A 21,698-nucleotide genomic window follows, 5' to 3' on the forward strand; every position below is an offset into this window, starting at 1 on the left:
TTTCCTGTGCAGGAGTACAACCCTGACCTGACCCACACCATCACTAAACGAGAGAAGGTGAAGAAGCCCAACGAAGGAGTCACTCTGACCAGCGTCACCTCTGGGGTGGAGCAGGTGGTGCAGGCTGGGGACCGGGGCAGGTAGGCAGCTCTGTGGACGTGGACCGCAGACTGAACCACTTGTGTGTGTGTAGCGGGGGTGGAGGGAGTACAAGAAATGCATTACATGATGTGATTCAACAATGAATTCAACGACAGCGGGAAGTTAGCTAGTTAATGACAGCTGTTGATTTAAATACAATATGTATTACAGCAGGAAAAAATAGCGCTGTCACATTCAAAATTGAGATTTTTCTCTAGTTATTATACAACAGATGTTCCTAAATATTTAAATGCTTACCTGAAAAACAATACATGCTGCATTGTAGAATATTTTGTCTTTGATGTCCACCTTTTAAAGACATTCTGTTTTCACCATCAGGGAATTATCAAACAAAATAAAACTATAAATAAACGTAACAATAACAACAGACTCGTGAAATGGCCCCTTGTACTGGACAGAGCGATCGTTAGTAGGAATATTTCCCATCTTCGATGCAGCTGGTGTCTTTTTCGTTGAGGACATTTTAAAGAAATCGTGCAGCTCTATGCAGTGAGTGTTCAGTCATTTACTGGAAGCAAACTAAACCGGCTGCAGGGTTCCTAAATGCAGACTAACAGGTAGTGCGTCAATAAGGTGAATTTGCTGTATTTATTTTTAAGTGATAAAAAATATGTTTATTTACACTATTCTTTCAGATATGGGAATTTTCACTGGGAACTACATATTAAATGGCAGTGGGTAAATTTCCCGGAAATCGTGAAAATCCATGATTACTGTTTTAATAAATACAGCCTTAGCTATTGAATATTGAATATTTGTAGCAAAAAAAACACCACAATATTGAACGAACTTAAGAGTGGTATCCTCATAGTCTCTCCCTCTGCCTCTTTCCCTCTCCCTTCTCTCTCGCTCCCTCTCTTACTCTCCCTCTGTCTCTCTCCCTCTCTCTCGCTCTCTCCCTCTCCCTCTTTCTCACTCCCTTCTCTCTCGCTCTCTCTCTCTCTTCCTCTCCCTCTCCCTCCCTCTCCCTCCCTCTCCCTCTCTCTCCCTCTCCCTCCCTCTCCCCCTCTCTCTCTCCCTCTCCCTCTCTCTCTCTTACTCTCCCTCCCTCTTTCTCTCTCCCTTCTCTCTCGCTCCCTCTCCCTCCCCCTCTCCCTCTCCCCCTCTCCCTCTCTCTCTCGCTCTCTCTCCCTCTCCCTCTCCCTCTTTCTCTCTCCCTTCTCTCTCCCCTCTCCCCCTCTCCCCCTCTCCCTCTCTCCCTCTATCTCTCTCCCCCTCTCCAGTGTGAGCAGCTACGACAGGAGCCAGGTGTTTTCAGCGGAGTGGTCTGACGAGGACACCCCCAACACAGGCAGCGAGACCAACGGAGGAGCCAACCCCTTCGAGGAGGAGACAGCGGCCCCTGCTGGCAAGGGTGTGCGCGTGCGGGCACTGTACGACTACGATGGGCAGGAGCAGGACGAGCTCAGCTTCAAAGCCGGTGAGGGCTCCCAGTGGGCGTTAATAACCAATGCAGTGGGCTCCCCCTAGTGACTCCCCTGGTAAACGCACAGCCGCGTGGCGTACGCAAAACCGGAAAGAACTGTTTCTCCTCATCACGCTACAGCGCACCCTACTGGCCAGGTGCCTAGTGAGCTCAGGCAGAGACCTGCAGGGCTGGCCTTTGTCCTCCAGAGGGCAGTAACTCACTGACATCCGCTCTGGAGTTCCTGGGTGTAGAAGAGGAAGCTGGCTTGGTCGTGGGATCGGAGGACGCCCACTGAACCTTCAGTTCTCCTGAGCAACTGTGTGGGGAAAGAATATTCATTGGGGAGAAAATTGGAGAGCATTACCCGATTCATGCTGTGCTGTTTCTGTCCTTGGCGCGGATCCCTGTGTCACTGTTCTTACACGGATATTGCTCTCGTTTCCAGGAGACGAGCTGCTGAAGCTGGGGGAGGAGGACGAGCAGGGCTGGTGTAAGGGTCGCCTTGGCAACGGCCAGGACGGCTTGTTCCCGGCCAATTACGTGGAATCCATCTAGTCACCTGACTTGCGCACCCCAATCAGAGGGCAGCTCAGACTGTACCAGCCAATCGTTCTGCACCAGAGACTAAAGATTAACCCTTCCCTTGCCAGACTCTTATCAAGCAGTCTAAAAGAAACTTAGTAAAAAAAAAAAAGAAGACAATATCTATATTTATCAATTTTGTGAGAAATGAAAAAAGCAGTATATTTAATATATACACAAACATCAATAGACTATATTATATATATAAAACACCAACCAAAAGCAAGCGCAGGGAATCATTTTGCATTTTTGTGTCGCTGTGTTTAATATGAATTTCGTGCAGCTGATATGGCATTGTGTAGCGGTATGTTCTCTGAGTATTACATAGTCGATGAGACTTGTGTAGCTGTGTGGGCTACACAACGTCCACCTTGTGTATATTTGATGACATTTTGTGCAGCAGTCTTAATGCTATGCAGTCTTACATATTTTTTTTTGCATAGGAAAATGACTCTTGTGTAGCAACATAGCAACAACGTCCTATGCAATGTAGGTTACATTCCTGTAAGCGGTATGTGCTATACAAAGTGTGGTTTTCTGTATCTACTTCCAGTTGTGTAGCAGCATGTGCTATATAATTTGCTTTCTGTGCATTTCAATGACGTTTGTCCAGCAGTGCTTATGCTACACAATGTGTGTTTCACATAGCCGATAACGATTTGAGTAGCAGTTATATATATATATTTTACAGGAAGCAGCACATCCTGCATGGAAAAGAATTCCTACTGAAATACATTCCGTGAAACACATTAATGGACCCGGTTCTTCTTTCAAACTTAATTTTTTTTTATTTATTTATTTTATATTATATTATATATTTTACATTACTGCTCATGTATGACCTGTTTTGTCAAAATCCTGATTCCTAATCATATTAATTTTCTGACGGAATGGCTATTTCAGCAGCAGTTTGTTCTGGTAAGAGCCGCTAACTGGGCACAAATCCTTGAAAAACACAGAATTCTTCGGTGCATTTTAAATTCAGCTCGAGTTGTTCCTCTCTAGTTAGCTTGACAGATTTGCTTTCTTTTCAGAAACAGGATGGAAATTGCACACACGCTAGAAAGCCTACTGTCAGCAGTGCAATTCACAGAATATCCTTTCCAGAAACGCTGTTCAGTAGGCGTTATGTTAAATGAAACACTCTTGAGGATCTATAGGAAAGCTGTAACGCAGAATTCGCTCTCGTTTGCGGGGAGCCCAGTGTTGTCTTCCAAAAAGCAGAATGGAATAAATCAACACACACTTCAATATTAATAAAGGTGGGGTGCCAAACACATCAAAAGCGACACAAAGAAAGTCATGTGATCTGACCAGGCAAAGGCTAGAAAGTGACCAGCCGTAAGCAGGCTGACATTGAATCCTCGTGCTTCAGATCTGAACCAGACTTCTCTGTGCTGCACCATGAGACTGGAACCCCCTGTGACTTCAAAAGAAAAACTGCTAGAATTTTCCATTGTTTATCAGCTGGGAGACTCTTACTTCAAAGTCTATTTCCATTTCTGTCCCACTGTTCCCTCTCCTCACCCTCGCTCAGTGGCACACCCTGGTGGAAGAAGCCTGTAACTCCTCCCCTACTTTTTAAAGGTTTGCGCTCCTGCCCCCTTTTCCAATACGTTTTTCTTCACTTTGAAGGTACAACACCGTTGAGCAGCCATTGAGCAACCTTCTCCATATTGGTCCGCGACTATTAGAGTCCCCCTTGCTCCCTTTGCCGGACCCTTACAGTTCCTGTTAAAATAGCCTAACACGTGCAGAGAGCACAGGGGACCGCTATTGAAGAGAGGGCTGTATCACTTAATACAACGCTACCAGAAGAAAAAAAGGGCATCTATTAAAAGTAACTGGGTAGAAGTATAGTGATTTTTACACTTTTTAACACCTGCAAGAAATGCTCTACCCTTCCCCACTGGTTACTTCCCAAGCAGCTACAGAGGATAACCTGGTTTCAGACAATTAAAAAAAAACATCATAATATTAACCTGGAGTCTGTGTAATTAGCCCAAATTATCTTGGTCCCAGAAGCTTTAAAGACCTAAAAACTACGAAAGTTAAAACGCAGTGTCATTTTACATTCTTCTTTAAAAACCGTCCCATGAAAAACGGACTACGCATTTCTCTGGTGTCGGAGAATTCGAGAGGAGCATAGTCAAGAGTCCTGTGTTGAAGCTCGGTTTTCAACACTGACTTATTAGCTTTGTGCCCTTTAAGGACCAGAGCCAGGAAACAATGCAGGTTGTAAAACTAGGTGCACCTGTTTCTTAATACTTATTTACTTCTTTACCTCATTCATGGGACTTTCACTGTTCCCTATATCCAGCCTAGCCGACCGACACACTTAGATCTGTTATCCTAACCAGCCTGAATCTGGGATACAGACGAGCTGCAATCAATCTCCAGTCATATACAGTCGTATGTTAATATAACAGGTACATTTTGAAGTCCAGCAAACCAATAAGCAAACAAAACAGCAGTGTCTTAATTATAAATATATGCATACATACATGTGGTAAAGTGGAACACGTTGGCTAACTTGTATTTAAAGTATTTTATTTTAACTGCAATCGAATTGTAAACCTCTAGGGGGCGCAGTGGTGTCACCCCCCCCCCTTCTCTGATTTGTATATGATTATGTAATTTAAAGAGTATATTATATTGTGTCTGTACTACTATGTGGATAAAAAAGATGAAAAAGTAAAAGGAAGATCTGTATGTAAATGCATATTTTTTGTCCTTGTTGGGGAAAACATCTTGTGAAACTCTGTTTTAGCGGTTTAGAGGTGCGTACGTGTCTAGGGTTAGTGTTGTAGTCTGAACTGTAACTTGTGCCTGTTCATCTGAGTCATTAAAAGATCAATGTTCAAACCGGACTCCAGTAAATGGTTGTTGTGAAGTTGTCAAAGCTATGTCAGGGTGAAAGTCTCCAGCACATAAAGAATTATTGGTAAATGCGCTGCTGTCTTATCTTGAACTCTCTTAAGTACAGTGCAGGCAGCACGCTTTGGTTTTTATTACGACAGGTTTTCATTTTTGTGCTGAAGTTGCAGTTGTTTTTCATGGCCAGTAGAGGGCGGTAGTGCCTTATTCAGAACTGCAACTGGAAACAGAAGCCGGAAGGTTTGCACGCTGGAGACGAATCCAACAAAACGTGCGTGTTCACAAGCGTCTCTCCCAGACCTGCACCTGCACCCTTGGTTCAGAGTATATTCACGTGTTTCAAAACGCTTTTAACCCTCTTTCGTACACACATCACTGATTAACACTGATATTGTACTGTCTACTGTCATAAAAAGAACCCTGCTTTTCCACTTGTTTTTTAACCTGTAATTAAGTCCTTTGGCCACACGATGTCGCTATAGGTTACTTTAACTGATTGAAGGGCTCGTACTGTTACTACAAACCACGTTTTAGCAGGTTAATAAACACAACGCTGTAGTCTGTAGATGGCTACTGACATTTATTTGACCCTGAAGTTGCTCTGTGAAAAGGTGGCCCTATGAAGAAACACTTCTTTCAGCATCCATAGAACTGGTAACAACTGACAAATATATTTGAGCCTTTCTTGCTAAATTCGGAAATAGCTCTGCATTTCTCCAGCATTCGGTCAAAGAAATTCCACTACCGTTTTTTTTTTTTTGCGTATACTGGTGTAGTTGAAATCCTCCCATTAACGATTTGCAATCAGCATCAAACCCTGGAATACAATCTAACGGGAGGGCTTATTTATCCAAACTGCAAACACATGGGTCTAAACTCCTTACTGCCTTCAGGAACGTGTGAGCTGGTTCAATAAAAGGTGGTTTTATTCAGCATTGGTCGGGGCTGTAGTAACTCGTCAATTTTAACATTACGGCTTTCAAAACAAGTTCTACCCATCCGCGTGCGGCACACCAGGTGGGTAGTGCTGCGCACGATCTCTCAAGGAAATGCTTTTTGAGTTTGTTGGTGTATCTGTTTCTTCTAAAAAGTTCCCGAGGTAAGTTTTTATTTTTTTCTATTAAACGCATCAATTTCCTGAATAGCAGTAATTGTCCCTAGTAATTAGGGGGTGCTTTCAATTAGCCAGAATTGTATGGGTTTAGCTGGAGTGGCGACACGGACACCTGGAGGTTTAAGACTGAATTGCAAGTTTAAAAAAAAAAGACAAGTGAAAAACACAGGGCCCTACTTATAAATTAATTTTAATTCTTTCACTGTGTCCAAAGGCATGTATAGGACAATTGTGATAGCTTGTCACTGGCCAGGTGTATAGACAGATCTGTTAACGTGACGTTTGATTTATTATAGGACATTGGCTGTATTTTATTGATTTCTGAATTATTAAATGTTATACATTTTAGCTGGTACTATAAAAGGCAATCGGCAAAAAAAAAAAAACCTTATTCAGTTATCTTACAAAATAAAATTGTAAATCTTTATCTGCTGGTTTCACAGACCCCGATTAGCACTAATGTTGGACAAACTTACTTAAGATGTGAAATCATACTGTGTGTATTAATAAGGTGAGACGTTCGTATTAAACATTTACTCTGTAATAAAATATAAAAGTAAACAACCGGTGGTGTCAGAGCTAAAAAAAGATATAATTCCTTAAGAGCAACACATAGAAGGGGTTTTAATATGTTAATAAATGAACTGTTAACAGTGAATAGATTCAAATCTTTTTTATATATATTTGTGATTTGTGATTTTGTGGGTCTGGTTTAATAAAACTTGACTTAGATAAAGGATATTCCAACAACAGTTAATGAAAAGTTTCATGAATTTATTTATCAAAACCAACTGAGAAACAGTCTCTTTGGTAGAATTCCATCTGCCACTGACTTGAAAGCGGTTTGAATTCAGGCTGGTTTGTTTCCATCAGCAGCAGGTCAAGATCAGCTTGGTTTCAACTGGGACTCTGTCAGTCAGCCCGGGTTTGGATTGCAGGCTGGCTATCTCTCCAGTTAAAACTGTGTTAACAGGGCCAAATCACTGGATTTGAAATGTTGATGTCAAACACAAGATGCAGGACAAGTATTTTTAGGCAGCAAAATGTAATTCAAAATACTTTTTTTTTTTTTTTTTTCCAAAACTACAAAGGATCCTTCATTTTTTTTTTGCTATTTTTTTTTTTTTTAAACAACAACACCATGTTAGGAAAACATACAGAACAGAATATATAAAACATAATTATTTGGCAGAAGTGAAAAAAAGGGGCAGCATTTCAACCAAAATTTTTACACAAAAACTATGAAAATTACATTACAGCAAGTAAAGGAGACATTTAAGATAGACAGGCTGGTGTGTGGGATATGAGGCCTTGTCGTGTTTCCATGGTAACTAAACAGGCAGGCACCACAATAAGGCAGTATGTAAAGATACTAAAAACAAAAACAAAAAGAAACATGGGATATTTCTAGAAGGCACTAAAATAACACAGGGCCTAAATGTAACTATTTTACCTTTGAAACAAGAATGCTTGGTAAGTTATAAGTGTTGATTCAAAACCAATTCCTTCAGAATCATTTTCGTATTAAAACTGGATTGCAAATGGATGCCACAAGGGCTGTCAAAATACATGCTAGGAAAGGGGACTGTGGATATTATTTCATACATGTTTTAATGAATGTATCTTATCTACTCAATATATCAGTATTTTACTAATTCCAAAGAACACATTCCTAATTTTAAGTAGAAAACGATAACTGAATGGAGCATTTCTCTAGTGTGTTGAAATGTTTCGGTTGGTTTATTTGAAAGACTACCATTAAGTGGTGCTTGTAGGTATTGCCATGTTTTATGAGTACGGCCAAATTAAAAGGCCTTTAAGTGCACTTAAAGGTGTGATAAGCGAGGCTTTACCCAACATCCCAGTTAAGGTTGACCAAGAACCCCACTACCAATATGAAATGAAAAAGTCCATGAAGCTGTATGGTTTTTGTTTAAAAAAACCCTAGCCAGTAAAAACTTTTTTTTTTGCTTTAAACAATTGATTTTTTCAAACAAACTGTTTTCAAAGTACTGTTTTGACTGACCTCCGATTAAAAGTAGCTGCTGTGAGAAAACTATTCTGTAAATTTGCTTGCTTCTGAATAAAGTGCATGAAATTAATCCAGGTGTTATACTTGGGATGAAGCCAACACCCGACCTCTATAGCTGCGCACAATAGAGACAGCCCAGCTCCCTCTCACAGTGCAGCAGGTTGGAAACTACCACAGATATATGTGCTGCAGTGTAGCATGGCTTACTGAAGCTAGGGGGCGCTAGGATTTCATGTCTGGAGGCCTTGGTTTGAAGATCGTGAGTTTGGGGTCTGATTTTGCAGAGCTACCTCTTCAAAGGTTGGCACAGTTAGCAATATTGGCAGTGGGACAGACTCAGGTTTATTTAGGAAATGTTCCAAGGGAAGTGCGGTGAGCCGTGGTATCAGGGTGATTAAGAGCATTGTGGCTAAGCTTTGTACGCAGTCTTGCATAGTACAGTATAGGTCTGTGCCTTAACCCCACTGTATCAGTGTCTTATCAGTCCCCAAACCTTTTATGAGTTCTCTTAATAAAATATAAAACAATATATTAAGCACAGAAGCAGGCAGGATACGCTAACAGCAACGTAGTTTAGGATGGGCAGTGACAAGTTCATTCTGCATTCCTTCACATCTCCTCTTCTTTCATAGAAGCGCGTCTCCATTTAACATGAGACTCGAGACTTCATTTCCAGAGCAATAAAAATAACAACAACCACAACAATAACAAAAACAGTAACCAAAATAATAATAACAGTAACGTTATTAGGTTATATTAAAAATGTCCTCCACCATTCTTCCAGCTTTTATAAAGTTTTACTTCTGTTTTTCAATTTTTATTTTTAATTTTGTTGAACGACTTCAGAGCTTCTTGGTCAGTCCAGCCGTCACTTCGTAGCAGGACACCAGTTTAACCAGTCTCAAAGAGCAGTGCGCGAGCCCCCACCAGTGTCTCGGGGCTTAGTTTGTGTGGTTTCTTCTGGTCTAGGACTGTACCTCCCATGTCTCCACCTTTCCCAGTTCATACTGGGTGGACGAACTGGTAGACCAGTCTCTGGGAGACGTCGGGCTTGCGGATGATACCCTTCTTGTAGTATTGCCGGATGGATCGGCTCAGCTTGTCGTAGTTCATGGCAGGCCGGTTCTTTCTGATGCCCCACAGCCGTGCCACATGAGCAGAGTCTTCGATCTTGAAGATACCTAATCAGATATTGAGTCTGCATTAGAACCTGTGCGTGGCAACTCCCAGACACATCTAGTCGGTGATTAACAGTTAACACTAAACATGATCTCTATACAGTGTTAGGACATTTCACTTAACCTAGTTTTGTGCTGCCTCTGGGTACACACGTGTTTGATTGAACCACTGCTAATATGGCATTTTTATGGCTTGTTAATTGTGTGCCAAGGAGAGAGACTACAAATGATTAATGAAAGTTTGCAAATAAACGTCCAAAAGAAAGGGAGAAAAGAAAGTTGATTTGTAATCTGTCGATTTAATATGAATGATCTGTAATTATCAGCCAATTAATCAGGGTGTGAAGAGGCTGGAAATTAGAAGTACGGTGTAAATTTTTTCCTCCTCCTCGTCGTAGGAAGTTTAATGTAGTCCACAGTGACACCTGGTGGCCACGTGCTATAACTGCCTTTGGCAGAACCCTCACCTTTCTCCTTGTTCAGCCAGCTGATGCAGCGTCCGTACTTGTGTGGCTTCAGCAGCAGCTCCTTCAGGAACTGCCACAAGTGGATTGGCTGGCCCGAACAGGAAGAGTCCGCCTCCGTCGCCGACCACACCTCGTCACTTCCTGGAAAGGGGGGAGCACAGATTAACAATCTCCATCTAGATCAAATTAAGTTGGTGTATTACACTCCGAGACTGATAGGGACTCCTACTGAAACCCAAAACTCAACAGCTCAACGAAGGGAAAAGATTCTGAAACTACAACCCAGCTGGAGGACGGGTAACTTACTGCTGAGCACTAGCGGGACGTCAATGCTGAGTGACAGGGGTCATGCAAAAAAGTGGTAATGCCTTCTATACGTTGGCATTAAGTGTGTAAGGCAGGTACGGGCAGTCAGGGCATCTCGAGGAGCCTGTAAGGTGTTTTTAAAGTGTGTGCAACAAGTGACAGATTTATTCTGAGACCAAAAACCAACAGAGCTGAAAAGCTGCAGAAAATGAAAGCTTACCAATGAACTTGCTGACCTCCGGGGAGCTTCTTTCCTTCATCCAAGCAGCTGAAAAGATAAAGAAACAAGTTTTCAGATACAGGATCCACAGCGTCATTCAGGATAAAGCATGATAAAGCAGAGGTATGCATTGTAAAGACCTGAGAGGTATGGTAAAGCATATTAATAAACATGCCAATAAAACAGTCCTATAAAACAGAACTGTGCAGAACAGAATGCAGATCAGCCTGCAGTTTACTTTTAGCTTGTCTGCAATACCATTTACTGTTGCAGCAATGTTAAACTGCAACTGCAAGCTAACGATAATGAACATATACTGCAAATGCTTGCAGCAGGTAAGGGTTATTGTACACCCCCTGTCCTCTTACCTGACTTCCAGATGTCAAGATGTGCGTACAGCACATCCCCCCACAGCGGGGATCTGTGTCTGAACTCCTCCTCCATCATTGCACACAGGTCCTTACCGCTGAGCTCCTGGAAGGTCTTTCCCACCTGAGGCAGCCGGTACAGGTGCTCTGTCCACAGAACCCACTTCTGCACATTGCCGGGGGTCCAGTCCATCGGATCTGCACAGAGGAAACGGGGGTAACCAGGTAAGCAGAAGCCCTTAAGAAAGCAGTTGAATTTACCAGGCGTTCATGATTGAACTGGATGTGGAGCTCGGTGTCTGCTACTGCACCGATTACAATAGGGCAGCAGTGTGGAGTAGTGGTTAGGGCTCTGGACTCTTGACCGGAGGGTCGTGGGTTCAATCCCCGGTGGGTACACTGCTGCTGTACCCTTGAGCAAGGTACTTTACCTAGATTGCTCCAGTAAAAAAACCCAACTGTATAAATGGGTAATTGTATGTAAAAATAATGTGGTATCTTGTAACAATTGTAAGTCGCCCTGGATAAGGGCGTCAGCTAAGAAATAAATAATAATAATAATAATACAATAAGAGTGTTCATCTGTGCAAGTTATTTTCAATACACAGTATGTGACCCAGTTGACTCCCACTATCTTCTGGCCATTCAATGTAGCGATAATAAAGTAAAATGGGTTTGACTGTTTTATTGTTCTTATTATTAATCCTCGTATAGTAAAGTGTATCCCTCCCCCAGACCCTTGACGATGGTGAATGTTTTTGAAATGACTTGAACAAACACTCCAGTGAAAACAGGGTCATTTACACAAGGTGGAGGAGAGGTCTGTGTGCTTTCTCATGTATTCTCGCTTATTATATATATATATATATATATATATATATATATATATATATATATATATATATATATATATAAAAACTCAGTAACTATAATTTGTTTTCTTTTTCCAGATCAAAGTGTTAGCTTCACTAACTGTTTAAAATGTGATACAGTGCTACCTAATTTGAAACAACACCATCTGGTGTCCAAACAGGGTATTTCTTTCAAAAAAAAAAAAAAAAAAAAACGACTTCTAAAAATGTTTTAGAAAAAACATTTTTCAGGGGATTTTTCACAAATGTAGTTGTTTTAAAAAAAAAAAATTAAAAAAATAACACGGTACTGGGAAATTTTCCATGGGCGTCAGTCAGAACCATCACATGTTCATATTTTATACTATATTTATATTAATATTGCTATGAATTGTAATGTGTTTAAGTAAAAGGGTTGACCAATATGAATTAAACTGGATGTAATGTATCTTTCAGCATTCTATTTAATGTATATGTACATATATAATGTATTTATTGCATACGTCTTTGAAATTAATAAAAACATCATTACAAAAAGAATGGTGTGACCGAAATGGGTCACACCATTCAAAAGGGTGGAGCAGTGATTGGCTTTTACAGATGTCAGGTATGAAATATCTTATTCTCTTATTCTGTTCCACTCCAGAGTACTTAAACCTGTTGATCCCAGAGTACATTTTGTTTCAGGTCATTTTTTTTTTTCCTTGCTCAGGTTTCCATAGAGAGCTGTATTTACACTTGGTGTGGACTTTGCAACAATAGCGCTAGGCACAATGACTTCCCAGGCTCTTCGTGGGACAAAACAAGCTTAGTACAAATTTAATAAAATAATTAAAGGAAAACGTATGCAAAGTGTATACTTTTAGAAGTATGTCACAAACTTTTATCGCTGAAAACAACGGCTCAAATTGGGCATTAGATGGTATATATTTTTAAAAAAGAATTGGATTCATTAATAAGGGTTAATTAAGTGATGTTCTATAATTCTGTACGGAAGTCTATTGTATACCAAAAATTATTTAATTATGTACAACTACATTCATTGCATATCAATATCATTGTGGTATAATATACATTCACAGAAACAGTCTGACCCAGTACGAACTCCTGAAGATGTCTCTTTTTACCTGGTGGGATATTGAGTAGTTTGCAGGCCGTCTCGATGTCTTTCAGAACCTCTCCCACCACCATCGTCTGGACCTGCTCCAGGGAGCGATCCTCTATCTGGTAGTCCATCTCCGGGCTGAGGCAGAGGCCCTGGCTGTCGATGAGCGGGCACTGCTCGGGCTCTTTGCGCTGTTCAAGCCGCATGGGGGTGACGTGTGCTCCTTCTGGGACCTTCAGCGTCCAGCCGCTGTCCTCCGTGAAGAGCATGTCAAAGCAGGACAGGTAGACGCTAGGCGGGCTGCGCTCAGGGGTGTGGGTCGGGTCCCGGATTGATGTCCTGTCCACCAGCTCCCAGCCAGCACCGCCTTTGGGCTCGTGGTCCTGTTTCTCCAGGGTGAGGGAGCTTTCTTGAAAGCCAGTTCTGCTTGGATGTAAGGCAGTCGTGTTCAGTCCTGGTTCCAGGCTCCCCATAGCCTTTACACTGTGCGAGCTAAAAAAAAAAAGTAGTTTTTTAATAATTTCCTTAGGAAAGCGATCTGGTAACAGGACCAGGTGTTCCGAATTTGATGCAAAGGTAGTGCAATTCCTTATCCGTTTGCTATGTTTTTTGAGCCAGGACTTACCTCCTCCCTTCTGGCAACCGATGAATTTAAAAGATTGAGGTATTTCGGCCACACTTTATATTGCTTCCCGTGGCACGCATTTAAAGAGTTGCACAGTTTCTGAAAGGGGAGAGTGCAAAAGGAGACTTAAGAAGTCACTGGGAGCTTCCAGCAAGCTAAGTGGATTTGACTGAATCTTTTACTTGTGGGTCATCTGCTATCAATGGCCATCTCCACACTGGGCAGGCATCTTTCTCCAGCGGGCCAGCGCACTACCCTGGTTCCCCTTTCAAGTGCAGCTCCTATTGTCCCTGCTCAGCTGTCACCGGCTCCCACAATATCTTTATTTAATAAAATATAAAACTCTTTTTGTGAGCCAGACGCTTGAAAACAAGACAACGGTGTCATCACCTCTCCTGGGATACTTAGAAGTGCCAACCTTTCCAGGCACAAAAGGAGGGACGGTATCTTTGAGCTGGAGGTATAAATTGTTTCCAGTTCACCCCATTGTGGTGTTAAAACATGGGGCACACATTGGAATAGTCAAACAGACCTGTCGTGGTTCCTAAATCATTTTATTAATGACTGTATAAAAGAATATCACGCAGAGGAAAGTAGTGTCCAAATGGAATAAATGACACACATTCTGCTGTACAGGTGAGTGTTTCTGTTCTTATGAATTGTAGCACGAATTATATTTTGAAAATTGGCTGGGAAGTAACCTGATGAGATATACTGTAATACGGAGCAGAGTGGCTAAAGCCAGCCATTGCTTTGAAGCCACCCAGAAGTCAGTCTCGGAGGAAATGAAGTTACCGTTTGAAAAGAGGCTTGCTGCTCGTTTAACTTTGTTTTTCATTCGCTCTTAAACCCCTGCCGTTTCCCCGGATTGCTTGCTATCCCCACTTATTCACCGGCAACCGGATTAAATCCTTTAGTGGCTCCGCTAGCCTGCTGTGTGCTCTCCACCTCCCTCTTGCAACAGCTTGCACGAAGCACATTAGTCCGGCAAATTTCGGAATTTCTTTTTTCCATAGGGGGAAAACAAAACACACACACAAACTGATGCTTTCCGCGGAAAGGATAATCTCTCGACTGATCTCTAAATGAGTTCAGCTGAGTCCCTAGTATTCATTTGAGGGGAGTCAGTGTTTGCTCCATTTGATTTCATTCAACTGCAGGACCGCAGGCAACAGTATGCTGTGCATCGAAGCTGTAAGATAACATCTTGCATTGGAGCAGGACGGCAGGTGTTTTTCTAATTGAGTTCCTTCTCTTTTTTGTAAAAACTACTGTGGCCATCTCCTATATAAAGACCAGTTCACCATTAGAGACCACACTGTCAGACTGAAGACCTCCCAATCAAGACCATAGTGCCTGACAAGCTATGCATTAGCCATGCTTTGCTATGATTCCCAATGTCCATGCCTTCGCTATGCGTTACTATACCTGGTTATCAGGGCTCTTCCCCTATAATGATCATTTGAATCTCTTAAATTAATCTGAGTACTATAGCCAGGCTGTATACAAACTGTAAGTGATTGCTGGAAGCAGGTGTAATGCATTACAATGATTTCGCAGCTTGTGGTAAAAGAAAACCCTGTAAGTCTGCTTTCACAGAAGTGTTTGGATTGCATGAATAAACTGTGTTTGAAGCAAAGAGAAAGTTACACACAGAGGAGAAAGCAGGGGACTAGTCCCCTCACCCCCCACCCCTTCTCTTGTGACTGTTTGTTTTTCTTTTTCTTCAATAGGAGGGCAAGATGTGTAAACAGTAGTGTGGGACTGTTTTACATGGGGATCGGCTTATAATTGAACCCACGATATCCAAAGTTTAGATTGAGGTTTATCAAAGAAAACTGTTATTCGTAGATTCAGCCCATTCCCAGGATAGTTTGACTGCCCTTACCAGGAACTTTGAAAATCATATTGGTATCCATTAGGCTGGAAAAAATAAAACCCACCAGCTCATCCATTGGCATGGAACTACCATGGAAGGAAGCAGAGAGGACTTGGAACAAACATCACGCAGTGGTTCTGATACAGTATCGTTCTAGCACTGATATCGGATCGTGGTGCCACTGCAATGTGATGCCATGCAAATCCACAATATGGAGATGCTGTTACCATTCTGTCAGTGGCTTATAACAGCTGAGTGCACTGTGACTTTCCTGAGTTTGAACTGAGCAGCCAAAGCAGAAGATCTCTCTAAAGGTCTTGGGAGAGGAGGGGTGGGTGTGGAGGGAGAGGGGGTCACGGTTTGAAAATCAAAGAGGAGCGCTTTCAGTTGTTGCTGATCGCTATCTGCCCCTAGGATTATATTCTGTCATTAAATGAGTTAGCAATTACAGGGAAGGAAACCTTTTTAATAAAAAAATACTAATAAATGAGGAGGAAGTTAAAAAACGGCTAAACAAACATTTTAAGGTTGCGTCACCCGGGGGCTGAAGGATTAATACAAGGAGAAAAGACTCTGGAGCAATAATCCTTCAAAGAATGGAGGATCAAGCCAGGGGTTCAGGTCCCTGACAGAAAGATCAGCAGGGAAACTCGGGGCCCATCAGAATACTTCTACTTGCATGGTGAGCTGTGTAAGAGAAGTAAGCAACCCTTGTGTCTTGCTATTAAAACAGCGAAAGATATCAATGGGTTTGCTAAATCCTCCGTAGTAGGTGAGTGATCATGACTGTAAAAAAATGATTAACGTATGGTTAATGTATTGACTTTCACTAAACGGCACAACACTTGCAGAGTTTAAAGTTCCAGATAAGGAAATGAGCGGTGACATCGGTGTAACAGGCCAGGCAACATAACTTCAAATAAATAACTGAAGGATTTCCCAGAATTGAAGATGGTTTTTATACTGGAAACTTCCTCTTCTCTATTCCTAGTAAATCAAAAGCGGATACAACCGAAAAGAATTTGAAAAAATCGAGGCAGAAATGGTTTCTTAAAAAAAACGTTTTAAAAATGCAAACTAAGCCATATTGGAAATGACAGATGCTCAGGATCTTTCAGCAAATCCGAGCGCACGCTTCCCCTTCTGTATTCCACGACACATCTCAGAGAAACCCTTTCAGTCTGTACCGTGCTGTATGCTTTTCTCCTGCTTTTAAAAAAAAATGATACAGCTCGGAATTCCATTCAGCTGCAAAGTCCTTTCAGAACGGTGACATCACAATCGGCCGCTTACCTCAGCCACTTAGCGGCATTCTCTTTATCAACCTTTTCCCTCTTTTCAATGAAATTGACAGTGGACTAAATAAACATTGGTAATGACTAGAAAACAAACCTAGCTGGATTTTTAACTTGTGTATTAATAATAAAGCAGCATGTAATAGTTATAGGATGGTGAACGCCTGTTGTATGGGTTTCATGGACATTGGTAGCGCTAGTCCATTCAACAGTATGGGAGAAATTGAAGGGCAGTGGGCACCCTCCGATCCCACTGCCAAGCCAATTGCCTTTTTACACCAAGGAACTCGACGGGCTGACGGCAGGCTTATGACCCCTGAACGGCAAAGGTCAGCCCCACTCAAGCTCCCCATTTCAGTGAGAAATCCTCACTGAAATGGACTGACAGACAGTGGACTACATGCTACCTGCTCTTTATACTTCGCTTGTTAACTGTACTGTGGAAGAAGCAGAGCCTCGAAACACTACTAACCCTTACACACTTCAGGGAGACTGGAGCGCTTCCCTGAAATGGAAGCAAAGCTGAAGTCTGTATTCACTTTCAGTTTTTATGCCAGGTGGTTTGGGGGACTGCAATTAACTTTTATTGGTATGCAAATTCAGAAACAGTTTCTACAACTCAAGTTGCAATTGCCAGATGAAGCAGCAAACTTTAACCCATTCAGTCAATGCCATCTGTTTTTTTTTTATATAAATTTAGTCGTTGCCAATTATTTTTTATTATTTTCTCCCCAATTTGGAATGGCCAATTCTTTTTAGGCTCAGCTGACCGCTACCACCCCTGCGCTGACTCAGGAGGGCGAAGACGAACACACGCTGTCCTCCGAAGCGTGTGCCGTCAGCCAACCGCTTTTTTTCACACTGCGGACTCACCATGCAGCCACCCAAGAGCTACAGCGTCAGAGGACAACGCAGCTCTCGGGCAGCTTACAGGCAAGCCCACAGGCGCCCAGACAGACTACAGGGGTCGCTGGTGCGCGGTGAGCCGAGGACACCCTGGCCGACCTAACCCTCCCTCCCCCCGGGCGGTGCTCAGCCAATTGAGTGCTGCCCCCTGGAAGCTCCCGTCCTCGGTCGGCAAAGGAATAGCCTGGACTCGAACTCGCGACGTCCAGACTATAGAGCGCATCCTGCACTCCACGTGGAGCGCCTTTACTGGATGCGCCACTCGGGAGCCCGCCATCTGTTAACATACGCCGTCAGAAATCACAGTGGAACCTCATGGGACTCCTAGCTCTGACAGAGTGCATAAATATATATTCAAAATATTTATGTCCTGTTCTCATCTATACTCAATAAAGTAGTTCCTTTTTTAATTCAATTATGTCATTTCATATTCTTCGGCTCAGCATAAATAATTCAAGACTGAATAATAATGTAATTATATATATATATATATATATACTTATTGTAATTGTATAACAGAGAGCTTCAACTGATGTCATGCTTCACCTTTTTATTCTTCCTCTGATCACTGTGTTTTCCACAGAGTGCATACCAGAGGAGATACCTTTGTACTTCCCTGTTAACATTGCTGGGTTATGAAGCATAGCATGCCCCCTCTCATGAACCTTTAAACCCGTTCATTGAACAGTGTTTGCAAACATGGGATCAAGCCTTTTGAAACACACACACACACACGCTGACAAAAACAAACTCCAAGCCCTCTTAAAAAACTGAAAAACTGACTAGCCAACCTTAATTTTTTTGCAATTAAATTTGCCATCAAAACCATTCCAAAAGCTCCAAACTAGAGATTTAAATGTAGAGTAAGAAATAAAAACATCACATTGCTTCAGTGGGTCTTGGAGACCCCTTTACTTTGCCTTGGCACTGTCTGTCTTGGTGTGGAGTTGATGTGGGCTTGTGTATTATTTCATAACCAGGTCTCCTGGAATTTTATCTTCATGCTATCATTGTCACATCTTATCATGCTTGGGTGATAGGACGTGTGAATATTTCTGTTCTGAACAAAATGACTGTACGCTCTGGGTACCCCACCCCAGAACAGGTGCACTGTCGTTTAAGGAGCTTTCGATTTTTAGTAGTTCAGTGTTCTGGAACTGGAGTGTGCTGGAATTCTCAGCTACTGATATCAAAACCTTCAATAGAAACAACAGCCCTAGAACTGTGGTCAACACTTAAAGAGAATGAAAACACAAATAAGTGCAGCAGAGCAGTAATGACTTTCTTTTTTTTTTAATGAAGCTTATCAAAAGATGTAATCTTGCTCCAAATAAACCTTTTGATCTGTATATAGAAAAAAATCCGCTCCACCACATTTAATTCTGCCAAGTAAAGTAGTGTATTTGTATATGCTGATAACATCTGTTTGCTGTTTAAGAAGGCAGTAACTATAACAATATAAAACAACTGCTTTGTGTGTCAGCTACCCTGCCCTGCGGGGGTCCACATCTCTTTAGGGGGGGCAGTTCAGTCTCCCCTACAATCCTTGGCCTCTTGAGTTGATTTGGCCCCTTTCATTGGGACTTTTCTGTTATTGATTTTTATATAAAAATTAACTATTCTACCTCTCAATAACAAAGCTATAGAATATGCCTGGAATACGGTAGTGTTTTCAACACATTAGCATACTCTTATATAAGAATCGACCATCACTATTAAACACTCAGGAGTGATGCATTAGAAATACTGAAAGAAACTCGATAAATTCAATGGCAACCGTTTCCACTGGCAGGGTTTCTCAATGTGTTCCGTGAAGAAAAACGCTTGTCATTGAATTCACAAAGTTTCTTTTGGTGTTTTTGATCTAGGAATTGAGCAGCTTGTGTGGTTCAGGTTGACTTTGAACAATTCCAGTACCGTTTTTGTAACTGTAGATCTCATGCAACAAGGACAGAACCTCTTTAAAGAATATATCGTGTTGAAATATTCGCCTGCTTCTTTATATTCTGCATTTACCATGGTTTACCCTGGATTTCCATGTCGATTAATATACTTCACCGTACCTGTCTGTGCTTTACAATGCTTACACATGCTTTACAATGCTTTCACTGTGCTTTATTACACTGTGCTATGCTTTCACTATGGTCAACTTTTATGAGGGAATGGTTGTAGGTTTTCAGAATAAAGCAAGCACTTAAATTACTTAATTGCTTCAACAGAAAAACCACTAAATGCAAAACAGGTCAGACCATACCGCTGCATCAGGTCAGGCTGAGGCTGGCAGGGCAGAGTCACAGCACATGATGTTCTTGGCAGATACGATTTAGTTGCTGGTAGCGTGAAAGTTTTAATGAAACCTGTTCATAATAAGGAACAGGTTTGGCTTCATGGCAATGAAGTTAGTCAGCCTAACGACTTTCACATAAAACAATAACACAGCAGAAAAGTACCTCATTTGTATGTATGTATGTATGTATGTATGTATGTATGTATGTATGTATGTATGTATGTATTTATTTGTCTGTTTGATTTTCTGGAACTGCATTGCATGGGACTTCTCTAAATTGTCATTATGGAAACAACACCCAGTAAGGGGAAAAAAATAAAAAATAAAAATAATATACAAAGAAAAACTCATTTAATTTAGGGGCTTAAGTTGTTTCTCTTTCTGTTTTGAGAATAGCTTTGAGAATCCCATTTAAGTTTACTGTATCTCATGGTAAAAGCATAGCATTTGAAAAGTCAAATGCACAGTACAGACATGCCAAAATTACTGTGAAATCCAATCTTAGATGCAAACCAAATGCAATGAACTTTTTTTTTAATGACTAACTGATTCGTATAAATGGATGCTTTACTTACCTTGCAAATGCTGGGTGCTGAGAATTCAGAGTTGTTCTTGCTCTCCTGGTTTGCTTTCGTCCTTAGCGTTTTAAATAGCGCTGGGGTGCCAGATCATCTGAAACACAAATCGTGGAATACACGGCTCCAGGGTTTGTGTCCAGAGAGGTTCTAAATAACTATGCAGTCTTATAGGCTTAGGTACAGAACAGTGCAGCAAAGTGTATTTTTTTTTGTCTAAGTTTAGATATCTAATATGCACATTGGTATGCGGTTTCTTCAGTAAGTGCATGCAATTAAAAAAACTATACTCCAGACTTTGTATGTATAAGACTGGGAATTCAGGCATGTGTGATCTTCTGTCTATGTGTGAACATGCTGTCAAACTCAGTGAATTACAAGTGTGTGAATAAGTGTGTAAAACAATGGCAGTAAGGCTGACCCTGCTTGTAAGATCTATATGTGTGGGTGGAAGGCAGGAGCAGTCGAAGCAATGCCTGGCCCACTGACTTCAGCTCATATTTATAAGCATTCCTTATTTACCTGAGTAAACAGAATGTGTGCGTACTTCAGCTGGAGGTGTTTAAAGATCCCAGACTTGCCTTTCAAGAAAGAAACGAAACCTTATTTAACTCTTTAAAATACCAAGCAGCCCCAGCTGCAAGTTGAGGCTTAGTGCCTGCACAGTGCTTACACAGAGCACAATGAATAGATGGGGCGAACCCCAGGCTAATTCCAGTGTAGCCCCCATTGTATTCAGAGGCTTGCTGCTGTATTGTAGTGCTCCTTGAGAGCCTCTGCCCTGAGCAAATCTCAGTGACTCCAGCAACAGTTTCTAACTGGGATTCTAACTGGGTTTCTAAATGTGTGTGCCTTCTGCAACTAGATTCATTCACTGTGTGGGGTTAAACTCTGTTTCCTTATCCGGAGGGTCGTGGGTTCAGTCCCAGGTGGGGGAAACTGCTGCTGTACCCTTGAGCAAGGTACTTTAGCTAGATTGCTCCAGTAAAAACCCAACTGTATAAATGGGTAATTGTATGTAAAAATAATGTGTAAAAAATAATGTAATTGTATGTAAAAATAATGTGATATCTTGTAACAATTGTAAGTCGCCCTGGATAAGGGCGTCTGCTAAGAAATAAATAATAATAATAATAATAACATAAAAACAGCTTGAGTTCCGATTTCGTCACAGAAAAATTAATTTGGTACTGAATGGGTTAAAGTCCCCTCTACCTACCAGTTATAATGAAACACTGCTTCAGGAAAAGTGTGCTTTTCAAGCAGCTAGTTATAGGGCACAATTTCCTGCATTGTAAAGAGTCAAAAAAACAAAATCAAAGTCTTCATTCGATCAGCTTAGTGAAATTTTGCTTGGAAATAGCAAAATCGATTAGAAATGGTCACCCGAAAGCTGCCTGGTGTTTCAAGAGAATGTGACATTTTTTAAAACAGTTAAAAGATCATTTTGTGTTTGGCGAT

General features: G+C 41.5%; 2 protein-coding genes across 5 annotated transcripts in view; one reads left to right on the forward strand and one right to left on the reverse strand.

Moving 5' to 3' along the window:
• Window positions 1-5,017, forward strand: part of LOC117397911 (protein kinase C and casein kinase substrate in neurons protein 1-like) — a 35,512-nt gene extending 30,495 nt beyond the window's left edge. For all 4 annotated transcript variants that reach the window (XM_033996869.3, XM_059005050.1, XM_059005049.1 and 1 more), the window contains 3 exons: window positions 13-140; window positions 1,386-1,582; window positions 2,016-5,017. In XM_033996869.3, coding sequence (XP_033852760.1) covers window positions 13-140; window positions 1,386-1,582; window positions 2,016-2,125 — 435 coding nt within the window. In that variant the 3' untranslated portion in view covers window positions 2,126-5,017. The remainder of the gene's footprint in view (window positions 1-12; window positions 141-1,385; window positions 1,583-2,015) is intronic.
• A 1,846-nt stretch (window positions 5,018-6,863) lies between these two features.
• LOC117397924 (SAM pointed domain-containing Ets transcription factor-like) lies at window positions 6,864-20,730 on the reverse strand. The gene is made up of 6 exons (XM_033996889.3): window positions 20,238-20,730; window positions 12,693-13,162; window positions 10,715-10,912; window positions 10,347-10,394; window positions 9,821-9,961; window positions 6,864-9,356 (listed from the first exon to the last, which is right to left on the reverse strand). Exons 2-6 carry the CDS (start codon window positions 13,141-13,143, stop codon window positions 9,178-9,180), a joined length of 1,017 nt encoding a protein of 338 aa, XP_033852780.1. The 5' UTR covers window positions 13,144-13,162; window positions 20,238-20,730; the 3' UTR covers window positions 6,864-9,177.
• Window positions 20,731-21,698: the final 968 nt, after the last annotated feature.

The sequence above is a fragment of the Acipenser ruthenus genome, chromosome 30 (assembly GCF_902713425.1).
Source record: "Acipenser ruthenus chromosome 30, fAciRut3.2 maternal haplotype, whole genome shotgun sequence".
In the NCBI taxonomy this organism is placed as follows: domain Eukaryota; kingdom Metazoa; phylum Chordata; class Actinopteri; order Acipenseriformes; family Acipenseridae; genus Acipenser; species Acipenser ruthenus.